The sequence below is a fragment of the Sus scrofa genome, chromosome 18 (genome assembly GCF_000003025.6).
Source record: "Sus scrofa isolate TJ Tabasco breed Duroc chromosome 18, Sscrofa11.1, whole genome shotgun sequence".
Classification (NCBI taxonomy): Eukaryota; Metazoa; Chordata; class Mammalia; order Artiodactyla; family Suidae; genus Sus; species Sus scrofa.
The window spans coordinates 16,110,473-16,135,053 of NC_010460.4; the positions used below are offsets into that span (position 1 = coordinate 16,110,473).

Consider the following 24,581-nt stretch of genomic DNA (forward strand, 5'->3'; position numbering starts at 1 on the left):
CTCTTTATGCTAGGTCATGCTTTATCTTTTGTTATTTTAAAGTCTTGATTGTAGCTCCATTGTAGCTGTTTTCTCAGCTGTGACCTTGGGCATGAGACCCAAAAGGGTGGGGGCATGTGTGTGTGTTTCTGTTCCAGAAAGAGCCAGGGCCTTGGAAAGACAGCAGTTCTTTGACTGACCAGCCAGTCCCTTGGGTGTGTCTTCTTCAGTGGCCCCAGGCGCTTCCTGTCCTTTGCTTCTCTGCCACTTTCCTCCTCTCACCTTTCTCCCTCCCCTGGGGGCCCACCTGGGTGAGACCACCATTATCTCCACCGATTTATCACCTCGCCCCAGGGAACGTGGCTTGGCTGATCTGAGAGGCAGGTGGGTGAGAGAAGGAAGAGTCTTAGAGGTGCACTTTCTTTGTGGTCTCTCCTGCATGGCTGCCTTCCCAGTCTCCCAGCTGGTGACCATTTGGAAAGGGGGTCCTTACCATTCCCTTCAGGTTTATCATGTCATCATGAAAAACTCACTGCTGATTTTGGCTTTTTCCCTGATGGGCAGCCCTATGAAGAGGCATACTATGCACTCACTATTGAAGATATGTCACATCAGCTCAGAAAACTGATCTTGTTGCTTCATGCTTAGACCTGGTATACCAAGGTGTTACCAAAGCCTAGTTTTTATTGAATGGAATTCAGTTCAGTTGTGATTGAGAATTCGATTTTTGCCTGGGAAGAATTTTGCTGTGATAATTGGAAGCAATTCAGGGGGATGGGTGTGATTTTACACACAGCCTGACTATGTGCTGATGCTAACTGGTATGTTACACCTCAGAGTGTGGTTTAATGAGATTGTACTAATTGGGTTAAGTATTTGTCTCCATTCTTGCTGCTAATAGAGCTACCAGCCATGAACAACCTGATTGTAGTGCCACGTTGTTTTGCTTGTTTATGAGAAGGAGGTGAAAATGTGAAAATCATCACTTTGTGGAGTGCATAGCCTAGAACTTCATAGCCAGCTGACACCTGAGTGACCTGCCCGGTCTTGTTTTTGGATGAATAAATTAAAGCTCGGGTAGATTAACTGATTTATCTAAAGTAGAGCTAATAGAAAAACAAAGACTGTATCCAGACTCCTTGCTTAGCTATTACTGTCTGTAATTTCTCTGCTGGGATTTGTGTTGTTTTAAACTTTTAATGCTGAAAAAAAGTCTTAAGATTTGCCTAAATGCAAACAATTCCCTGTTCCGGTTTTCTTTGTTTTGTTTTTTGTCTTTTTAGGGCCTCACTTGAGGCATATGGAGGTTCCCAGGCTAGGGGTCAAATTGGAGCTGTAGCTGCTGGCCTCCACCACAGCCACAGCAACACCTGATCTGAGCCTCGTCTGTGACCTTCACCACAGTTCATGGCAACGTCGGATCCTTAACCCGCTGAGCGAGGCCAAGGACCGAACCTGCTTCCTCATGGATACCAGTCACACTTGTTTATGCTGAGCCACAATGAGAACTTCTGTTCCAGTTTTTTTTTAAAAATATTTTAAAATTTTGTGTGACCTTTTCAAAGCAGAGACTGGTGTTTCTCCTACTGTAGACTGTGAAGTAGGAGAGAGGGCACACGGGCAGCGTAGTGTGTAGTTCAAAGGGACCCTGGAGAACATCCATTTAAGAACAGCCTTTTGAGAAGACGGCTGCCCAGAGAGGCTAGTAACTTCCCTTAGGTCTGCCAGATTGTTGATGCCAAGCTGGGATCAGACCTTAGCTAGTTTTCCTTTTCTTTGATTCCTTGCCCAAATTCTTTCTCTTTATATCATCGTCTTTTTCTTCCAGCTTTTTGAGATACATTTAATATACCATAAAATAACCTCATCTAAAGTGTACAGTTGAGTAGGGTTTTTTTTTTTTTTTTTTTAAATTTGGTCTTTGTAAGGCTGCGCCCGAGGCATGTGGAGGTTCCTGGGCTGGGGCTCTAATCAGAGCTGTTGCTGTCGGCCTGTGCCACAGCCACAGCAACTTGGGATCTGAGCTCCATACCACAGCTCATGGCAACGCAGGATCCTTAACCCACTTAGCAAGGCCAGAGATTGAACCCGAGTCCTCAAGGATACCAGTCAGAGTCATTTCTGCTGAGCCATGACGGGAACTCCAGTGCAGTAGGTTTTTTAGTATTTACAGAGTTGTGCCACCATCAGATTGCGATCCAGTTTTGGAACATTTTCACTATTACCCCTGCCGAACGCAAAGAAATCCTGTACCCTTAGCTGTCACTCTTCTTTCCCCACTTCCTCCTGCCCCAGGCAACCACTAATTTACTTCCTCTGTGCTTGGATTTGCCTTTTCCAGACATTTCATATCAGTGGATGCATACAACATGGGACTTTTTGTGTCTGGCTTCTTTCACTTAGCATAATGTTTTCAAGATTCATCCACGTTATAGTATATATTAATACTTCATGACTATTTATGGCTGAATAATATCACACTGAATGGATATATGCTACATTTTGTTGATTTGTGTATCAGTTGATGGGCATTTAGGTTGTCTTCACTTTTGGGATATCAAAAAATGCTGCCATAAATATTCCTATACAAATTTTTATGTAGACATGTTTTCAATTCTGAATAAATACAGTACCTGCCATTGGAATTAATAGATCATACAGGGGAGTTCCCGTTGTGGCGCAGTGGAAACGAAGCTGACTAGGAACCACGAGGTTCCCTGGCCTTGCTCAGTGGGTTAAGGATCTGGTGTTGCTGTGAGCTGTGGTGTAGGTCGCAGACACGGCTTGGATCTGGTTCTTGAGTGCGCCCCTAAAGAGACAAAGAGACAAAAAAAAAAAAGATCGTAAATGTTTAGCATTTTGAGAAATTGCCGAACTATTTGTATAGTGACTGCATCATTTTATATTCCCACCAGCAATGTATGAAAGTTTGAATTTCTCCACATTCTCACCAGCACTTGTTCTTTTTTTTTTTATAATGGGTTTGAATTGGTAAATTCATGTGGTTTTGATTTGCATTTTCCTAATGATGAACGCTCTTGAACAGTTTTTCATGTAATTATTGGTCATTTATTTTATTTTTTTAATTTTTTCTTCTTTTTATGGCTACTCCTGTGGCATATGAAAGACCTGGGCTAGGGGTTGAATTGGCGCTTCAGCTGCCGGCCTTCACCACAGCAACACCAGGATCCCAGCCTCCATCTCCGACATACGCTGCAGCTTGTGGCAATGCTGGATCCTTAACCCACTGAGCAAGGCCAGGGATCCAGCCCCCATCCTCATGGATTCTAGCGGGGTTCTTAACCCTCTGAGCCATAACAGGAACTCCAGTTGGCCATTTATATATCTTCAGAGAAATGCTTATTTATGTCCTCTGCCATTTTAAAATTCTGTTGTTTTTACTGTCATGTTATTTTGTTGTAAGAATTTTTTGTATATTCTGGATACAAGCCCCTTGTCAGCTGTATGATTTGCCAGTATTTTCTCCCATTCTGTGGATTGTCTTTTTGCCTTCTTGATGGTGTCCTTTGATGCTAGTGTTGTTTTCTGAGAGTTCACAATTTAGAGAAAACATCTTAGGACCTTTCGTATACTTACTTTGTCATTGCCTGATGTCCGCTAAATTTTGAAGTTTTTGGGTATCTTGCTGTAATTCATTTCTTGCATATTCCCTGAGGCAAGGCGCTTATAATGTGAAGCTTATCAAATAAAGTATCATCGAAGAGCAGAGGCAGAACTGTCTAGTTTCCATCTAATAGGCTTAACCATATGAAATACTGGTTAGGTCCACTGTACTCCTAGATCTTAAGTGTTTCTGGTGCTTTCTTGGTCGTGTATTTTGGGTAGTGGGTTTCTAGTGGAGAGGAAATAGCCTCTGCTTATTTCTTATGAAGGGCTTTTAAGGGGTATGTAAAATTTGTCTATTTTATTTGCTATCATAGCTCTAAGAATCTTACAAAACATATTGTACAAAATCTTCTAATTGGAAAGACCAGATGTTTCAAATCAAGTCACCAGGTATTTAGAAAGCTCCAGCCGTGTTCTCAGCACTGTTCTGTGTTTCTCTCTCCAATTGTTGGCACTTGAATTTGAATGACAGGTTTTCCAAAAAATATGGTTTTAAAATTTTCATGCGTCATAAGTTCCCTTTTTTCATAAGTCATGGAAAAATGAATGTAAATACAAATGATTTTCCTTGTGTAGTAAGTGATTTTTAAAAACGCTTACTTATCAGAGTGGGAATGTTTTGATGTCATTCTCCTCCCAGAACTTCCTTCCTTACAGCCTTTCCTCCGCCTCTACGCAATTGTCATCGTTTTAAAGAATTTGTACTTAATGGCTCAGTCCCCACTGAGCAGGAAGCAGCTCGTTGAGTTTATTACAACTTTTGGCAGGTGTGGAAGTATCTAGGTTGTCAGAGACCTCTTGATTAAATTACTCCCAAAGTGCACTAATTGGTCTTTTTCGCAGTGTTGAGGTAGTTCCAGAGGACACTGACCAGCTGGTAGGACTTTGCCCATGAAGATCTAGTTTCAGCTTTGATTTCCTGAGTATTTTCATACTTTTGTTTTAAAGTCACTGATTTTTTCTCCTTCCCTTCTTTATTGTTTAGTTTCTGAGGAAGAATTGAAAAGAAGAGTGGCTGAGGAGCTGGCATTGGAGCAGGCCAAGAAGGAATCTGAAAATCAGAAACGGTGAGTTTCATGATGTTTGAGACATATTTTGGTGAACATGTCTGGTTTTGGTTTTGGGTTGTGCTTGTTAAAGCCCTAGGTTACCCCCTTCCCAAATGCAATTGTCACCATTTTTTCTCTTGAAAAGTTGTTCTTATTTGGATGAGTAACTGAGCCCTGTTTGCTCAGTGTGTGAGAGGTAGTTCTCCAGGCATTTCTCAGGCTAGTTTCTTTTAATGAATGTATTTATGGTTGGAAATTACATTATCGACTATGGATATTAAGGTTAACAGTATTGTAGTTAATAATGAATGTCACGTTATGCACAGTGCCCATGTTAGTAAGTAATGTCATTTAATATAATATGCTCACTAAAAACAAAGACATTACAGACATTTATAAGACTGAAAAAAACAAAATCCATAATTTCATCCTACAGAGATACCCACTCTTGAACATTTTATTTCTCTAGATTTTTTTTCTATGTACCTACTTTTTTTTTTTTTTTTTTTTTTTTTGTCTTTTTAGGGCTGCACCTGCTGCATAAGGAGGTTCCCAGGCTAGGGGTGGAATTGGAGCTGTAGCTGCTGGCCTGCGCCATATCCACAGCAATTTGGGATCCGAGCCGAGGCTGTGACCTACACCACAGCTCACAGCAATGCCGGATCCTTAACCCACTGAGCAAGGCCAGGGATCGAACTTGTGTCCTCATGGTTACTAGTCAGATTTGTTTCCACTGAGCCACGATGGGAACTCCAATCTATGTACCTACTATTGTCGTTATTTCTACTTCTACAAACATTATAGCTAAAAGAATTCTCATTGAAATGTTTGTGTAATAGAAAGCTAGAAGCACTCCAAATGCCCATCGTGGGGGGCTGGATGAATATTCAATTATGGTACTCGCCTACAATGTAGTATTAGAGAGTCAAGTAGATCCTTATGTGCTGATTCAAAATGATGCTGGAAAGCTATCAACTGAAAAAAAAAGAAACATTCAAACAGCATAGATAATTCTTTGGGGGGTAAAAGTACTGCTTTTTAAAGACTATAAGCTCATTTATAAAAATATGGGAATACATTTTAATACAAGATGGTCCTATGTTTCCCATCTGTGCTGTAGCACAAAGCTTTATCATTGTATGATCATGTGAATATCTTTCACAGGCACAGTGACTGACCCCAGTAGGTGCTGTGTGAGTGTGTGTGTGTGTGTGTGTGAGGGACTGCTTAACTGGTTTGTTTGAGAGAGAGCTAAATGTAAAGAATCCTTGAATTGGATTCTACTCTTCATTGGCTATAGGACCTTCAGCATATAGTTTAACCTCTTTGGGCCGTAAATATTTCATCTCTAAAGTGGGAGGTTTTATAATGTTCTGCAATATTTTTTCTCTTTCGATGAAGCGATAAGCTAGGTCCATCTTGCCTGAAACATTGGGAACAGGGCATGAGTTTTAGGTTAAGACCACCATTTTCTGAGGAAATGAGAGAAAGCCCATGGCATAGAGTTTTATATATATATATATATTTTTTTTTAAATTTAAGTGTTGATTTTACAGTTATACATTTCTACTTATTTCAAATTAAAAAATTATTAAAATATACTTGATTTACAATGTTGTATCAGTTTCTGTTGTACAGTAAAGTGACCAAGTCATACATATGTATATATTCCCTTTCTTATATTATCTTCCTTCCTGGTCCATCCCAAGAGACTGGATATAGTTTCCTGTACTATACAGTAGGAGGTCATTGCTTATCCATTCTAAATGTAACAGTTTGCATCTACTCACCCCAAACTCCCAGTCCATCCCACTCCCTCCACCCTCCCCCTTGGCAACCACAAGCCTGCTCTCTATGTCTGTGAGTCCGTTTCTGCTTTGTAGAGAGGTTCATTTGTGCCAAATTTTAGATTCCACATGTAAGTGATACCATAGGGTATTTGCCTTTCTCTTTCTGACCGACTTCACTTAGTATGAATCCGTGTTACTCTCAGTGCCATTATTTCACTCTTTTTTATGGCTGAGTATTCCATTGTGTATATGTACCACACCTTAATCTATTCATCTGTTGGTGGACATTTAGGTTGTTTCATTATCTCGGTATTGTGAATAGTGCTGCAAAGAACATGGGGGTGCATGTGTCTTTTTGAATGAAAGTTTTGTCCAAGTATGTGCCCAGGAGTGGCATTGCTGGATCATGTGGTAATTCTGTGTTTACTTTTCTGAGAAACCTCCATACTGTTTTCCATAGTGGTCATACCAGTTTTTTACATTCCCACCAACAGTGAAGGAGGGTTCCCTTTTCTCCACACCCTCTCTGGCATTTGTTATTTGTAGACTTACTGGTGACAGCCATTTTGACTGGTGTGAGGTGGTACCTCATTATAGTTTTGATTTGCATTTCTCTAATGATTAGTGATGTTGAATATTTTTTTATGTGCCTGCTGGTCATCTGTATGTCTTTGGAGAAATGTCAATTTAGTTCTTCTGCCCATTTTTCAATTGGGTTGTTTGTTTTTTTGCTGTTGAGTTGTTCGAGTTGTTTGTATATTTTGGAGATTAAGCCCTTTTTGGTCGCATCGTTGGCAACTACTTTCATGGTTTCTTTTGCTGCGCAGAAACTGGTGAGTTCATTTAGGTCCCATTTATTTATTTTTGTTTTTATTTCTGTTGCCTTAGAAGACTGACCTAAGAAAACATTTGTATGGTGATGTCGAGAATATTTTGCCCATGTTCTCTTCTAGGAATTTTATGGTGTCATGTCTTATGTTTAAGTCTTTAAGAGCTCATGGCTTAGGGTTTTAAAATCACGATGTAATTAGTACTGCTAAAAGGGTCTACGCATAGTTCAATAGTTTCCCACACAGCACTTTATAATTATTTAATTGGGTTAGGTTGATGGAGTATATAATTAGATAGTAAAGTTTAAATATTCAAAAAAAATTCAGACCATTTTCATTAAGAAGCGAAGAAAATCAATATGTTATGGTAGAATTCCTTGTCTTTGAAATTTTATTATTTTTAATTGAATTTTATTTTAATAAGGATTCTTTTTGTTAGACTATCATGTTTACTTTGCTTATTATATTTCACGTAGCATTTTTTTTGTCTTCCTTTTGTTACAGTAATTCTCACTATGGTGGGATTTTCTTTCCCCTCCTTCGTTACTCAGCTCCCATGTGTTCTCCCCTGCTCTGTGAAAGCTAAAGGGCAGATGAGATGAATAAAAGGTGCCAGTGAGCCAATTTCATTTCTCATGTGAACTGGGGTTGGCAGCCTCGCCGTAACCTGGGACAAATGATTATTGATAAAGAATGTATTTTCTGACACCCGTAAGGAGAGCAGAGGGTGGTACAGCCTTTCTTTATTGTTTTTTTCTTTTAAAAAAATGTTTTGTTTGAAGCCTTCTTCATGAAAACTTCCAGCTGTCAAATCTTGGCAAAAAGTGTGTGTTTATCTCTATGATAGTTCTTAGAAGAATCAATAGCTATTTTTACTTTTTTTTCTATTTTTTTTTCAACCAGAGAAGAAACTTTAGAAAAAAATATTATGGAAGTTTTTTGTGCAGTCAATTATTTATGCACACATGCATGCATGCATGCATGTATTCTAGGGCTGTACCAGCAGCATATGGAGGGTCCCAGGCTAGGGGTCGAATTGGAGCTACAGCTGCCAGTCTACACCACAGCCATGGCAATGCAGGATCTGAGCTTCATCTGCGACCTACACCACAGCTCACAGCAATGCCAGATCCTTAACCCACTGAGTGAGGCCAGGAATCGAACCTGCAACCTCATAGCTCCAAGTCAGATTTGTTTCCGCTGTGCCAGGATGGGAACTCCTGTGCAGTCTTTTAAAAGCAACTTTATGGAGAAACAAAGCGTTCATAGATGACTGTATCGTTGCCTTAATTGAGTAAAGCCTTGTAAACAGTTAGAAAATGGTCCCTTGTGCTGTGGTACTGTCACCTGTACATGCCCTACTTACACATCTTCTCTTTTCACCCTAAATGCATGCATAATTATGGTTATTTCTTAAGCACCTAAGATTGGGGCCTAGGCTTATGCACAGGTAAGGAGTCCAACTTGTGCAGAAGGGACTTTGGAAATCATTTCGATTGTGATTTTTTTTTTTTATAGGATGTTTGTCATTTTTAACCTTTTTATTATGGACTTATTTTAAAGCACATTCAGAAATCGAGAAGAATCCAGTGAATCCCCATGACCTATCAGTGTTTCAACAGTTCTTATTTCATCTATACCCTGTTCATTCTACCTATCTGCCGAGTTGTCAGAAGCACTAGCATTTTTAATAGGTCAGTGAATTTCATGGCAGGTAAATATTCTGAAATATCTTCTTTCAGATTAGGTAGGTTTTTTTGGTTGAAAGACTGGAACTTAACTCTGGCCTACTTGGAAAGCAAGGAATTTTTTAGAAGCATATTAGTTCAAAAAGAATCCAAAGAAGGACTAGAGAACCACGAGGTGGGGAAGAACTGGATACGATTAAAACGTTACACAGTGGGGAGGCAGTCATCTTCAGGACTTCAGTTCCATGATCAAGGGGAAAGGATGGCTGGTGGCTGAATTTTGTCAAATTGAGCATGCCATCGTGTACGCATTGTATTTGATGTACCACTAAGAAAAAAAATGCTGCAAGTAATAACAGAATAGTTTACCTCTTAGAATTTTCTTATTGAAAGAGCTCATTAAGATTGACTGAATTTTTAAATTGTATCACTTGTGTGTTCATAGAAAGGAAAATGTATGTAAAATGAATAGGTTAAGGCACTCATGTCAGCTGGGGAGATTTTGGTTTCCAGGGGACATACAGCAATGTCTGGAGACATTTTTGGCTGTCTCAACTTGTTGGGTGTTATTGGCATCTAGTGGGTAGAGGCCAGGGGTGCTGCTAAACATTTTGTAATGCACTGGATAGCACCCCCCTCACCCCCCACGAAGAATTATCTGGGCCAAAATGTCAGTAGTGTTGATAGTCAGAAACCAGGGTTAAGGGACTCTCAAAACCTGTTGATATTGAGTCTGATTTTTCTACATTGCCCTGTGACTCAGGATCTTGATGTCTGTGTTTTTCCACATAGTGTATACTCTGTGCCATCAGAACTTTGGCGACACAGCATTCCTTAATGCTTAATTCCAGGTGCTGTTCCTGGGATTTATCCAGACTTTTGACACCAGTTTTGCAAATTTTGATGTTTATGTGCAAGCTATGACAGGTATGCAGGACTGCAGGACTGCTGCCTGGCAGATATCAAGAGTGAGATGGTTTCAGGTATGTGGAAACGAGGACAAAGAGGGTCCTGGACCTGTATTTCGTCAATACTGTCTGTGTACACACTGGACCATAACCTCTCTTGGACGTGACTTCTTGAGTGTCGGCTTCATCTCCCACCTAATGCAGAAGCCCTCTTACAGCATCTCTGACTGGTCATGTCACACACGTTTTGAACCCATTCAGAAATCATGTAAACTGAAGAATTTCATAAGGTCATTTAAAATTTACCTGAACTCCTTTGTTTCTGCTTCCTAAATCTAATATGTAGATATGGCCCAATTAAAGTAACTTCCGAGGAGACAGTTTCTACTAGTAGTTTCTACTAGTTTCCACAGTGGTGATGCAGCTAATTGTAAGCACTACAATTGTATGTGTTTCCACAGTGATGATGCAGCACTGTGATTGTACGTGTGATATTCTCCTTTCTAAAAAACTTTTAACCATGGAATCTCAACTCCGTTTATCTCAGATCTGATCCTGTTTTATGAGAATCTTGACTGATTTGATGCCCCCCCAAATACTGTCATAATGTTAGTACATACACTAAAATTGTTGGGTCTAGTTTGGAATTACAGTTTTGCTTATCACAGCATCTAATGGATGGAATCGTTGTTTGATGTGTTGGGAGTGAAGAGCAAATTAAATGCCCATGTCAGCAGTCTGCTTTTGCTCTGATACTCTGTTGGTCCATTGGGATTATAGCTGACCATAATGTGTTGTCACTCTAGCAGGCCAATACGGCATGGATGTAATATGCTACAGATTGAATGTAGACTTTTAAAATGCGATTTACCTCTCTTCTGTGTCCTACCTCCAAAAGTCAGTCTCTGACAGCAAGAAAAATGTGACTACTTTTGACCTGTGACCTTTGGCATTTGAATTTCACCTTTATACCTATAAAGGCAAGTGAGTGTGTGTTCGTTTTAGTAATCTTTTTCAAGAAACCAAGAAGAAAGGGAATAGCTACTAGATGTTGTAACCAGCTGTACATCAACCAAGATTACCTGCTTGCTGTTTTTAGATGAACATTTGTTGAGATTTTACCCAGTTCTTAATTACTTGGAAAATTACATTAGATTTGTGAGACTCAGAGGAATTAATTTGGTTTAATATGTGTTTTTTTTTTAATAGGTGGTTTAAAAAATTACTCATAAATTTTATCAGCTGTGTGGGTGAGTGAGCGTATAGCACAGTCCATTTAGTTTTACATCTGTCGCATCAAATGAGGCCTTATGTCACGAAATAAAGGCCTAAACCTTGTTTGTCCTTTTTTGTTTCCCAGAGTGGGGTGAAATTTATAGGGATGGCACCTCCTGTTTAAGTCTATTATATGTAAGTATGTATTGTAATTTTATTATTAGATGTTACTTGCCTTTGGAGGAAAGAGCCAAAAAAGGAAGGAGGAAAGAATCTAATAGAGAAAAAAACTGTTTTGGGGATTAGCATCACATTGAACATATGCAGTGTAAGACATCATCTGCCTGGAGTGGTATCTTTCACATAGTCAGCTCTCACAGACATTTATTCCATTGAGTGAGTGACTGGATCATCAGGACTGGAACAGTTTTGCCAGTCTTGTAGGAATGGCAGTCTGCTCGCTCTCTCTATACATTCTACACTGTGTTAAAAACAAAAATATTATGCTTTTAAAAATCAGACATTAATCAGGGATCATAGATACTAGGTATTTGTTTTAAATCAGTGTAGTATCAAACACTGTTTTTCAGTCATAGACACAGATTATATAGTGGTTATGAAATTACATGCCTTCAACTTGCATGTACTCTCTAAGTATATAGTAACTAAAGAAAAATGTACAGGGAACAGGTTTCATTGATCTCTGATGTTTACCAATGGCTTTTATCATAAAAATGTACTTGTGTGGTGTTTTCTTTTTTTTTTGGCTGTGCCTGTGGCATGTGGAAGTTCCTTGGCCAGGGGATCAAACCCCCACCACAGTAGTGAGCTGAGCCACTGCACTGACAACACCAGATCCGTAACACACTGTGCACAGAAACGTAGTTTGTTTGTTTGTTTATTTATTTATTTTATTTTTATTTTATTTTTTTTGTCTTTTTGCCGTTTCTTGGGCTACTCCCGTGGCATATGGAGGTTCCTAGGCTAGGGGTCAAATGGGAGCTGTAGCTGCCGGCCTACGCCAGAGCAACACAGCAATGCAGGATCTGAGCTGCGTCTGTGACCTACACCACAGCTCACGGCAACGCCGGATCTTTGACCCACTGAGCACGGCCAGGGATCGAACCTGCAACCTCATGGTTCTAGTAGGATTCGTTAACCCCTGAGCCATGATGGGAACGCCTCTTGTTTTTTTTTTTTTTTTTTTTTTTTTTAATCTTTTTCAGCTGCACCCATGGCATATGGAAGTTCCCTGGGCCAGAGATTGAATCTGAGCCACAGTTGTGATTTATACCACATCTGCAGCAATGCCAGATCTTTAACTCACTGTGCCCAGCCGGGGATCGAACCTGTGCCACCACAAAGACAACATCGGATTGTTAGCCCACTGCATCACGTGGAAACTCCAAGTATGTAGTTTTTAAGCGATTTTAAATGCTCAGTTAGCAGTCGATATTTTCTCATGGCACTTCACTACTCTCACCAGCAATGAATCTCACTTATGTGCAAGGAACGTGATCATAGAGTTTGAATTATAACTCCTTGGTGGCACACGCTTGATGTCCTGGTGTAACTGGTACCACCCTGCTGTGATAGGAGTGTATTTTGCAGTGTCTGGCTCTGGTAGGGGTAGTGGACTTTTGGTTGGCATTATCTGCAAAATATTTCTTTATGTGCTCTGACATTTAAGAGAGCCTTCTGTAGTACAAAAATCCCAGTATTTTAGATTAATTTTCTTATTAACCTCATTGAAACTTTTTAAAAAATTCATATTGTGATGCTGTGGTTTTATTCCTATACTTTTCTATTCCATTCTGCTTAAATGTAAAGCCCTAACTCACTCTGAATGTAATAGAAGATCACCTCCTGGCCACCAGTGCTTTTCTCTGGAAGATGATTGGAAGTGCTGTGTATTTTTCTAGGTATTGGATTCTTCTACCATCTGCTACTTTCTTTTCTTCAAGTGGCACCCTTTTTTTTTTTTTTTTTTTTTTTTTTTTTTTTAAATAGAGACAACTGCTTTCTACACCCAGCAATTACAGGAGGTTGGATTATTCAGTCTGTGTTTTATTCACATCTCTTTACTTCTTTTTCCAAATCCAGTTTTCTTTTCTATTGACATTATGCTGTTATCGACTCCTACTGAATTCTCTTTGAGAAGCTATTGTTACATGGTAGGAACATTAAAATTGGAAAACCAGAGTCAGTCAAGCATGCCATAGAAATCTGTAACTTTTTTTTTAATTTATTGGTGTAAAGCAGCCATGATGTTCAACCACTTCTTGTTCAAATGATTCTTTTGACAGTAATTACAGTGTTTTCTCTCATGAAGCAAGTGTTTGAAGTAATTTGTGCCAAAGTTGGTTTCTGCATTTGGAAGTTTCGAGAAAATAGTTTCTGAGTGTCCTGTAGTTGGAGTAGTTCTCATTGAAGTTTTTCCATTACCCAGAATAATCTCAGGGGAGCAGGGGTTGTCATGTACTCTATAAATCATTTATTATTCTTTGCATAAACTATTAATGTTTCTTGTCAGTGTTATCAGGGTTTTATAAAAACAGATGACTCGTGTAGACGCATGTAATCAGTTTTCCGTCAGCCCTGGAAGCAGGACTTGAGTTGGACTGGTCCCCAGCCCTGCACTCCCTTGCTGAGGGTGATAGAGTCATCTGGCCTCTCCTCACCCTGTGACGTTTATGCAAAGGAGACAAAGCTGACTCAAGGGCAGCTGCTCAGAGCTAGGACCAGGGCTGGAGAGCAAGGGCTGGAGAGCTCTGTCAGCCCTTCCCGGAAACCTGGGAATCATTCTTAGAGGCCCTGAGGCTAATTAGGACTTCGACTGACAAACATCAGGATAATTTTCTTTCGGATCAGGACACTTTGTGTGTCAGAAGTATACTTTTCCAAACAGCATTTGCTGGATAGACTCGGTTCTGTTTCCGTTTTAGAAGGTGAGTGGGCAGTGGCCTGATGTCCATTTCCTTGAGTCCAGAAGTCCAGACTTCTGGACCGTGGTCCACGTGGCCTGGGCCTCGTCCTGGCTGAGTGCTCCGTTCTGGGCCTTCAGGAAGCCGCTGCTGACCCTGCTGGGACTGATGCCATGTGAGAAGAGTGGCAGGATGGGAGCCGTTAGGGTGGGTCGCCTGTGGAGAACACAGGAGGCTCTCCCCTGCCTCTCCTGACCTCAGCAGCTTTGCCAGCAGAGCCTCCGGCTGAAAAGGAGGGCAGTCAACATAGTTGTAAAGCAGATGTAAATTTTTTCTCAGCGTTGCAGTGTTTTTAAACATCAGCCCCTTTCCATGTTTAAGTAATAACCCCCCACCCCCTTCCCTTTTCCTGGTCAGAGGTAACTGTTAAAAAAAGAAAGTAGCTCATCCTAAGCTTTTGATAAATATTTTATTGAGAGAACCCATAATCTTTTGCATCCCATTCTTACCAGAGCAGATATCATTTGTCTTTGATGGAAACTTGCCTCACAGTTCATAGATGCACATACGTAGAATACATACACTGGGGTCACATTGCGTTATGAAAACCATTTCAGATTCAGGACCTATGTGCCCAAGTGAAATGAAAATAGTAAAAAAAAAAAAAAAAAAAGGTGTTGGTTTTTTTTATTTACTGTATTTACTTATTTTAACTCATCTCATCCTCACAACACCTCTGTTACTTTGCTTTATAAACGAGGAAACAGAGAGAAGGAAAATTGCCCAAGGTCATTTCTCTGGTAAGTGGCAGGTTTGGGATTTGAACCCAAGTCTCTGGTCAAGTTCACACACTAAACCATCTTGTAGTAACTACCTTTCCGTGTGTTCAGGGGAATATTCTCTCTCTCTCTCTCTCTCTCTCTTTTTTTTTTTTTTTTGGTCTTTTGTCTTTTCTAGGGCCACACCTGCAGCATATGGAGGTTCCCAGGCTAGAGGTCCAATCGGAGCTGTAGCCACTGGCCTACACCACAGCCACAGCCACGCGAGATCCGAGCCGCGTCTGGAACCTACACCACAGCTTGGGGCAACGCTGGATCCTTAACCCACTGAGCAAGGCCAGGGATTGAACCCGCAACCTCATGGTTCCTAGTCGGATTCATTTCCGCTGTGCCACGACAGGAACTCCAGGGAATACTCTGTTAAAGTGTGGGAAGAAATAACGAGTATTAGCTGGGCTTTCACCTCTAAACTGTTAGTAAATAAAAGAGCTCTTGGAAATGACCTCTGTGTGTGCTGCTGTTTATTAGATCTGTGCAGCTGCTCTGGATATGATATTTTTAAGACTTCCTTTATCATAGGACCAAAATCCCTTGAAAATTTGTGTTTAAAGTTAATGTTCTTTATTCACGGAGGCTGTAACTTCCTATGAAATTCTTGTGTGTGTGCACTTTTTCAGTGATGATGGCAGTTTGAACTTCTTGTTCCCTTAGAGGGGGACATTTTTCTTAGTAGAATAGCAGGGCCGGGTTGTGTGGAAGCAGATGATGTCCTGCCTCATGAACTTGAGAATCTAGTGGCGGCTTCCGGCCAGTGAGGCGCATCCGTGCCCAGGAGCCTTCTGCAGGGTTCGATGGACCAGGAGGGCCTTTTCCCTGTGTGGGCAATAGTAGTGGCACAGCGCTTACTTTATCTAAGAGACGATTGTGAAGTGAAAATCATTTTGCATTTCTCCGGCGTTCATCCTTAGGCTTTTTTGAAAAAGAATTTACTTTCTGTCTTACTTAGTATTGGTTGTGTTTGATGTTTTGGGTTTTGGTTTGTAGTATTTATTTGCTTTTTGTGTGATAGAGTATTTTGGCAAGGCATCACATTTTGTCTTCAAACTTAAATCAGTTAAAAATCTAGCTACTGGGGCAGTCTGTCTTTGGAACTCCGATATGGAGTTTCTCCACTGAATAACGTGCAGCTCACATAAGGGCACTTTATTAGTTATGTACTACTTACACTTGCTTTCTTACACATGCACTGTGTAGCTCCTTCAGGCTTAAAGCATTTCGTTTGGAAAAAGTTTCAGGTTGTTCCACTAAAATTATTTTCGTGTGATTTTTGGCGCTAAGTATAAAAATAGAGGTTAACCATGTAAATTTTCACTTAATCATTTCAATTTGAGTTTCTTCACAATGTCTTAGAACAGACCTCTTAAATTCTTCATTTCCTGGTGCCCTTTTGTGAATGATGAATATAGTAAAAGAAAAACCCCTTACAAATCCATAGATAGAGTTTTGCTTTCCCGATAAGTTGATGGATTAAAACCAAATCAAACCAAGACCAAAAAAAGTCAGTTGAAACCACTAATTTAAAATGGGAAATGTCTATTAATTTAAAAACCGTCACCTTGCAGTTTCTACAATTTTTGTTATTGCTACAGAACGTAGCAGTAGTAGGTTTGACTTACTAAAAAGTCATTCTTCAAACTACTGAAAATATGGATAATGTTAATTTGGTAAAAATTTAGAAAGGAAGTAGGAGTTTCCATTGTGGCTCAGTGGTTAATGAACCCGACTAGCATCTATGAGGATGCGGGGTTCGATCCCTGGCCTCGCTGTGAGCTGTGGTGTAGGTCAGATTCATCTTGGATCCCGCATTGCTTTGGCTGTAGTGTAGGCAAACAGCTACAGCTCCGATTAGACCCCTAGCTTGGGAACGTCCATGTGCCATTGTTGCGGCCCTAAAAAGACCACAAAAAAACCCCCACAGAAAACAAACAAACAAAACTAAAGGAAATACATATCTGTTGAAGAAATTCATATAATACGTAAGCATAACAAGTTAGCCATCTTTCCCCCTCCCCTCCATTCTTCTGCTCTTTCTCCCATAAAATCATTCACACACTTTTATCCTGGGAGAAATTTATTCTTAACAGTGTTTTTATATAGTTTGTTTTTTAAACAAAATGAGATTTAAGTAATAATGTTATTTAACTTACTTTTTTCCCCTCTCAGCCAGTCATATATTGTGGTCCTCTTTCTGTATGCAGTCTATGCAGCTGTTGAGTAGACTTAAAATCTGGTGGTGTACACCGTTTAAGAAGACTTGCCCTCAGGAAAGTAATGCTAACAGTAGTAACACAAAAGAGTAAGCAATAATAGGTAGTAGTATTAGCTCACAGTTTTTGAACCCTTTGTCCAGGCACTTTGCACATAATGATCATTCCTCACGGCCACCCTATGAAGCAAGAGCTGGTCTGCTGGTCCCCTCCCTTCAGAGGTGAGGGTTCATACTTGCCTTCAGGTACATATCCAGAAACTTGAGGAGTTGGGATTTGACCCTAGGCAGTCTGGAATTTGAGGCCGCTGTCATCCCTCTGCTAGATTATATCTCAGAGGCTAAATTGTTTTCTCGTGCCCCAGTGATGTTACCTATTATGTGTTAGTCTGAATTTTCTGTCTGAGGCTTTTTTGATGTGGTTTACTAAAGATTTATGTTTTTCAGGTTTCAGTACAGTCAATTTTGCCTTGATTGTGAAACTCATTAAATAAGGAATTTAGTTTTGAAAAGAATTCACAATGAAGGGACTTAGGGGATATATATATATTTTTAATTCACATGACTGTATTTTGAAATAAAATTGTCAAAATACTGTCAAATAGTAGGTGAAAATTAATATTTCTGTAGATTCTGTTGAGATGTAGATTCTGTAAAATGTTGAAAATTGTGTATTTCTTTGTGAATATACCTGTCAGCTGTACAATTCAGTTTTTATAGACTTTGAGAAAAGGAGCCCAAACTATTGTCCACGTGAGTTTCTGTAATTTGTTTGTACAGGCCCGGGTAGAGTTGACTTGGAAAGCACTTTCCTCAAACTCCTGAAAACTTGGATGTTAGTCTCACAAATTGAGGGTAACATCAGAATTTTGATCATTGACTATTTTTGCTTCCTCCTTCTTACCTTTACGTCCCTGCTTTTAAGATATTCTGCAGATTCACTGCTTTCACCATTCCCACCCTTCTTAGTCTAGGCCATTGGTTCTCAGTTGAGGGAGATTTTACCCCACCCCCACTCTTGCCTCATGGGCCAGTTGGCCACATCTGGAGGCCTTTAAGGTCACAACCTGGAGGTTGCTGTTGGCATCTAGTGGGTAGAGGTCAGGGATGCTATTAAACATCCTGCCACACATAGGACAGCCCTCTCCAACAAAGAATTGTTTGATACAAGTGTCAGTAGTGCTGAGGTTGAGAAACCCTGGTCTACGCATTATCATTTCTCCCTTGGGTTATTACAGAGGCTTCATGCAGGCAGCCAGTCCTTCTCCCAGATCCTACTCTCCACAGAGCAGTGTTAGTTTGCTTTAAAAAGTACCTTTGGAACCACGGCAGTTTTTTTTTGCGTAAAATTCTTTAATGGCTTTTCATTAGACTTAGCCTAAAATCCTGATCTTTGGCTTGATCTACTGATCTTTTGCTGCCCTTTGTATTTCTACACTCAGGCCTCATCTCTTACCACCGTCCCATTGAACAATTCAGCTATAGCAGCCTCCAGACCTGCCTGTGCCCATGTGCCGCTCTCTACCTGGAATGCTGTGTCCCATATTTTGCATGGCTGGCTCCCTCTTACTATTTAGGGTTCTTCTCAATCCCACCCCACAGATAGGCTTTTCCCGATTGCTTTATCTAATTATTCCCTTCCTGTTTTGTCACTGTAGCTGTCCTTTCTTTGCTTCATTTCTTCATAGCCCTTTATCTGTTAATTGACTGTCTCAAAGGTCTATGAGGGCAGAGCTCATTGTCCTGTAGTAAGTGTCAACAAGAGTGCATTACTAAATTACAACAATATTTTATGGTTGTTCTAAAGAGATTAAAATGGGATACAGTTGGTGCAAAAGGATGAAGAGGGAGGACCATCATCATATGACTGCACCTTCTACCATTGAATGGCTGCCTACTGTTTACAAGGCAGCTGTGCGGGCGTGTTTGTAAACATTAGCTCCAGACTTGCCAGGAGCCTTCTGATGAGGCCTGCCTAGCCTGTGTGGTATGCCCCTCACATTGCCCCAGGATTCAAAGCTGAGAGGACCCCCCCACCCCTGCCACCACCCCCAAAGTACGGACCAAAGGATGTGGTAGCACAGCTCACTAGGGTTTATTTTACAGTCAGAATGTAACTGGGAAAGGCTCAGTTTTTGCCCAGGACCGTGTTACAGACAAAAGCCAGCCTCAGGATTGAGGCCCAGTTCTCTTACTCCAAGTCCAAGCCTCCTTGCCAGCACGTCCTCAAGTGTTCTCAGTTCTTAGGGAACAACTGCAGTTCATGTCTTCCCTTCCAGGAGGCTTCGGTGGCTTCCATTTTTCGATCTGGGGACTGATGATTTCTAACACCGTAGGCAACAATTTCTTTGGTTTCAAGTGACTTAGGCAAAAATAATCTACTTTCCCATCCTGTCCTGAGACAGTTGTTTAGTTATTGACATTGTCTAGGAGTTCTTTTCGTGGCTCAGTGGTTAACAATCCGACTAGGAACCATGAGGTTGTGGGTTTGATCCCTGGCCTTGCTCAGTGGGTTAAGGATCCGGTGTTGCCATGAGCTGTGGTGTAGGTTGCAGATGTGGCTCAGATTCTGCGTTGCTGTGGCTGTGGTGTAGGCCGGCAGCTACAGCTCCGATTGGACCCCTAGCCTGGGAACCTCCATGTGCTGTGGGGAGCAGCCCTAGAAAAGGCAAAAAGCCCCCCCCCCAAAAAAAAAAACAAAACCCCGAAAACAAAACATTGTTTAAAAGTGAAAAACTGACATTATTAGAATATAGTTTGGGCTTTGGACTATTTTCATTGGCAACCAAAAACATACTCAAAATTTGTAGCTGCGAACACGTAAGATAGAAACTGTCATGTGTTCACACTGGTAAGAGACTGACCCAGCATGTGGTTTGTCTGTCTTTGAGCCTTGAAAGTTGGAACACAAGTCAGGAAGCCTGTGGCTCTGGCTGTGGACCTCAGATTAGTTCCCATGAACCCTGTCTGGTTTTCCTTTGAACATTTGGTGCTTTACGTTCAGGAATGAGCCCAGAGTCGCGTGGATTTGTATCCTGAAAATCTGCCTCTGGTCGGTGTGGCGAGAGATTTTGGTCGAAACCCGAGGGACCGTCTTGTCCCTCATTCCTCCCCCCTCAGCCTTCCCGCCTCCCAGGAATCAGCGCCCGCTCAAGACCCCGGGAGAGGCCGAAGCCCAAGGTGGCCTGTGATGGATAGTCGCTGGGAGGCTCAGTCTTCCTGTACCTTTTGTGAGTTGAACATTGCCTGTGCTTCATGCTCTCTTGTGTCTGTCCTCTCACTGCCTTTAAATGTGTTTTGTGGGTTTGTTGTTGTTGTTGTTGTTTTCACTTTTGAGCAGCTTGTCATGGGAGTGACGCACACGCAGCAAACTGAGCCTTAGATGGCCTTTCGCAGACGAGAACAGCACGTTCACCAGTCAGGGCACAAAGTGAGAGAAAAATGAAGAGCGATATTAGAAAAGAACCCTGTGGGAAGCTGCACAAAAAATGTTATATTAAAATCGATCCCGGGGCTTGACCTTTTGTGGTAGTGTATATTTTAAAGCCTTCTATTGATTCTCTTTTAATAACATGTTTATTCTAGTTTACTGACATAAGCCTGGGGAGAATACAAAAAGAAAAGAGCAAGTTCTCTATTACGACGGCCACTAAAATTTGTCTCGGGCATTTTTTATGTCTGACTGGTGTTGTCTTCATGTATTTAACATATATCATTCTTTCTTGCTTTTCTGCATGTGTGTGGGAGACAGAAGAGTCTTCATTTTGAGGGCTTTTCCCCCCCTAATCCTGAAAACCATTGGTAGTCTAAACTGTCGAGTCTGGGAACGTTCGGTGACAGTTCTGTGCATAAAGACAGCTGTCTTTTACGGTGTAACTAATGGCAAAAATGTTGAAGAACAGGAAATCTCCCCACCTGATCCTTTTGATCACTCAGTCTTGTCATTTCGAAGACAGAAATATTCATTGCTTGTCATGGTGAGGGGCCATTTGTACGTCACTTAGAAAGGCAGTCCGTCCTCTTAAGAGTGTCGTCCAGTCGTGAATTGATGGCACTGTGTGCTCATCTCCTCCAGTTTTTGTCCATTAGGAAGAAAACAGGATTAATTTTCTTACCTCATCCTGATGATTCTTCCCCAACATACAGATATTAAGAGGTATCCAGAACAGCAGGAAGGACTTGAAAGATACACCTGGAAAGGTTATCCTGTAAATGGCAAATTGAGTGAGATTCTGCCTGTAGAACATCAAGTTAATAGGCTTGGGGAGAAATAGGATGCTTGGATCTAATTCATGGTTTTAATATAATAGTCCTGTTGTTTATGGGACATCTGATATTACATGTTGAGAAGCCAGACAGCAATTCCAGGAAGGCTGTAATGAATTACAGGACATTTCGAAAGGGCAAATAAATTAATCAAGAAGCTAAAAGAATCAGAAGATTGGGAGATACGTATTGTAGCATTGCAGGGAGAGGGCGCAGCAAAAACACAGCCCGGGGTCCACAGGGTTACTGGTTTCCTGTACCTTTGAGTCCTTCAGTGCTGCAGGGGTCTGGAGTCTGCAGCAGCCATGGAGCGGCCCTCTTGCTGTGGCCCCGCAGGATGTGCCTAAGGGGAACTGGTTTCTGATCACCAATCCTGTCCTGACTACCTCTAGAATTTGTCTCTGCTTTTTTCTCTTACCTTGTCCCATGGTTGATTCCCTTTTTAAAAAATTACTTTTTTATTATAGTTGATTTACAGTGTTGTGCTGCCAGTTTCTGCTGTACGGCAAAGTGACTGATGTGTGCACACTCACACACTTTCTCTTTCTCATATTATGTTCCATCCCATGTGCTATCTAGTAGGACCTCATTGCTTATCCATTCAAAATGTAATGGTTTGCATCTACTAACCCCAAACTCCCCATCCATCCCAGTCCCCCCTCCTCCCCCTTGGCATCCGTAAGTCTATTTTCTATGTCTTTGAATCTGTTTCTGTTTTGTAGATAGGTTCATTTGTTAACATATTTTAGATTCCACGTATAAGTGATACTGTCTGGTATTTGTCTTTCTCTTTCTGACTTCACATAGTATGAGAATCTCTGGTTGCATCCAGTGGCATTATTTCATTCTTGTTTATGACTGAGTAGTGTTCTGTTGTGTAAGTATACCACATCTTCTTAATCCATTCACCTGTCAGTGGGCATTTGGGTTGTTTTCATGTCTTGGCTGTTGTGAATAGTGCTGCAGTGAACATAGGGGTGGTCGTATCTTTTTCAGTGACTCCAGACATATGCCCAGAAGTGGGATTGCTGGATTACATGGTAGTTCTATATTTAGTGTGCTGCGGATCCTCCATACCATTTTTCACAGTGGTTGTACTAATACGTTCCCACCCACAGTGTAGGAGGGTTCCCTTTTTATCATGTTAACATGTCCCATGGATATGATTTTTTTTTTTTTTTCCCGCTTTTTAGAGCCACACCTGCAGCATATGGAGGTTCCCAGGCTAGGGGTCCAATCAGAGCTGCACCTGCTGGCCTACGCTACAGCCACAGCAACGTAGGACCTGAGCTGCATCTGTGACCTATACCACTGCTTATGGCAACGCCAGATCCTTCACCCACTGCGCAAGGCCAGGGATTGAACCCTCAACCTCATGGTTTCTAGTCAGATTCATTTCTGCTGCCCCATGACGGGAACTCCTGACATGTTTTTATCAATAGCTAATTTTGTGGTAGTTTACTGTACACCATGTAGGCTTCCAAATAAATGGTTCAAAATATTTCGCTATTATGAACACACTCCTTTGAATATCCTTGTTATTAAATTCACACATCTCCAGTATTATTTCCTTAGGGTAAATTTTTATAAGTGGAGTTATTAGGTCAAAGGTTATACAGAATATTATTGTTGCCAACTTGCCTTCAAGAAATTGTGCTAGTTACTTCACTACTCATATGGGTCTCTGCTTTTGTCTCATTGTTGTAACTTTTGGGACTGTAGTAATAAAACCAGTGCTGTGTTGCATTATGCCCACCTGACCATGCCTTATGTCTGATTATTTGGCTAATGTTTTCATGAATTTTAGACAGGCGGTGGTTGTTGGGATGGAGTGTGTAGTCTTGCTATTACTGAGGGAGTGTCATGAGAGTTTTAGGTACCCAGTAAATACTTGTCAGATCATTTTGGATTATTGTTAAGTCGACATGGTTTAGAAGACTCAATTGAAACTGTAACTTAGTATTAACACTGTTCTCTTGTTAGCTGTCTATGAATAAAAAACCTATCACTGAGACTTATATACATCAGCTGTATACAGGTCTCAACAACAGACAGATAACAGTTTTAGGCAGTGTGTGGGTAGGAGACTGCAATTGCCCTGGAGGGAACTCGGTGATATTTCTAAAATTGCCACAGCAAATCTGGCCTCAGTGTGATTTAGTTAACTGGTCAACACCACCCTGCATTTATGAATGTATGATTGTGTCATAAGATCAGGTGTCAGTAGAAGAAATAAAGCAGCTTTGAGATATTTCCAGCTTTATGAGCAGTGCCCTGCACACAGTATGCATTAAATAAGTATTTGTTGATTGTTGAATATGACCAAACTTTCTTCTTGTGATGGATAGCACGGTGTTTGCTTTTTGCATGCAACAAAAAAAGAAAGAAAAGGAAAATCAGATAAATTTGAAGATTGGAATGAAAAATCTTTGGCACGTGATGTGTGTGACAACTCGGCTTAAAAAACTGACCTAGCTTATTACTCTTTTACTTCTTGTTTCTTGATTCTCTGTAATGACCTAATTTTAAATGTGCAGTTAGCACAGTTTTAATTGTTCACCTCGTTATTCTAAATATATAAGTAAATGTTTTTCCTGGAATTTTCTAGATTCCACACTAAAAGGTGCACAGAATTAGTTCATTATTCAAGTTCACCCTGGAGAGAGTGAGCCTCGAGACATGCATGCACTTCACTCTTACACCATGTAACACTGACCCTATACATTTTTACAATGTATCTTTATTAATAATATAGGTGATGATTATTACCAGGACTACTTCTACTATAACATATCTTGAATAAACTCCCTTCTTGTTACAAATATGACCGTGGAAGTTTGATACACATATTAAGCTAGCAGAACCCAACCGACTGTCGTCTTCTAGCAAACTGAAGGTTGATTGTTTAGATCCCTGAACCAGAAAAAGTATCTGCATTTGAAACTTTTCTTTATTGCCGAGTATTGTGCTAGTTTTAAAAAAAGTTTCTTTTTTGCCCCTTTCTATTTCCTACCCCTGGTCTAGAAGCTATTCCTCTTTCACAGATGTTGTCTTATAATCATTCTCTTATTGGCCATATATCATGATTCACATTCTGCCAAGAGATAGGTCAACCTCATCTCAAAGCTGGGTACTGTCTTGTTCAAGTAAGAGAATCTACTTTCTGAGGTTTATCTTGGTTACTTTTAATATATAGATCCTTAGTGCTTTTAGGATTTTTTTTCAAAAATTCTCTGAATTGGTCTCCTTGGCTACTTCTT

General features: G+C 40.7%; 1 protein-coding gene across 7 annotated transcripts in view; it reads left to right on the plus strand.

Moving 5' to 3' along the window:
• CHCHD3 (coiled-coil-helix-coiled-coil-helix domain containing 3) overlaps positions 1 to 24,581 on the plus strand; it is a 296,388-nt gene that overhangs the window by 57,862 nt on the left and 213,945 nt on the right. For all 7 annotated transcript variants that reach the window (XM_021078526.1, XM_021078530.1, XM_021078528.1 and 4 more), the window contains 1 exon segment: positions 4,592 to 4,673. In XM_021078526.1, coding sequence (XP_020934185.1) covers positions 4,592 to 4,673 — 82 coding nt within the window.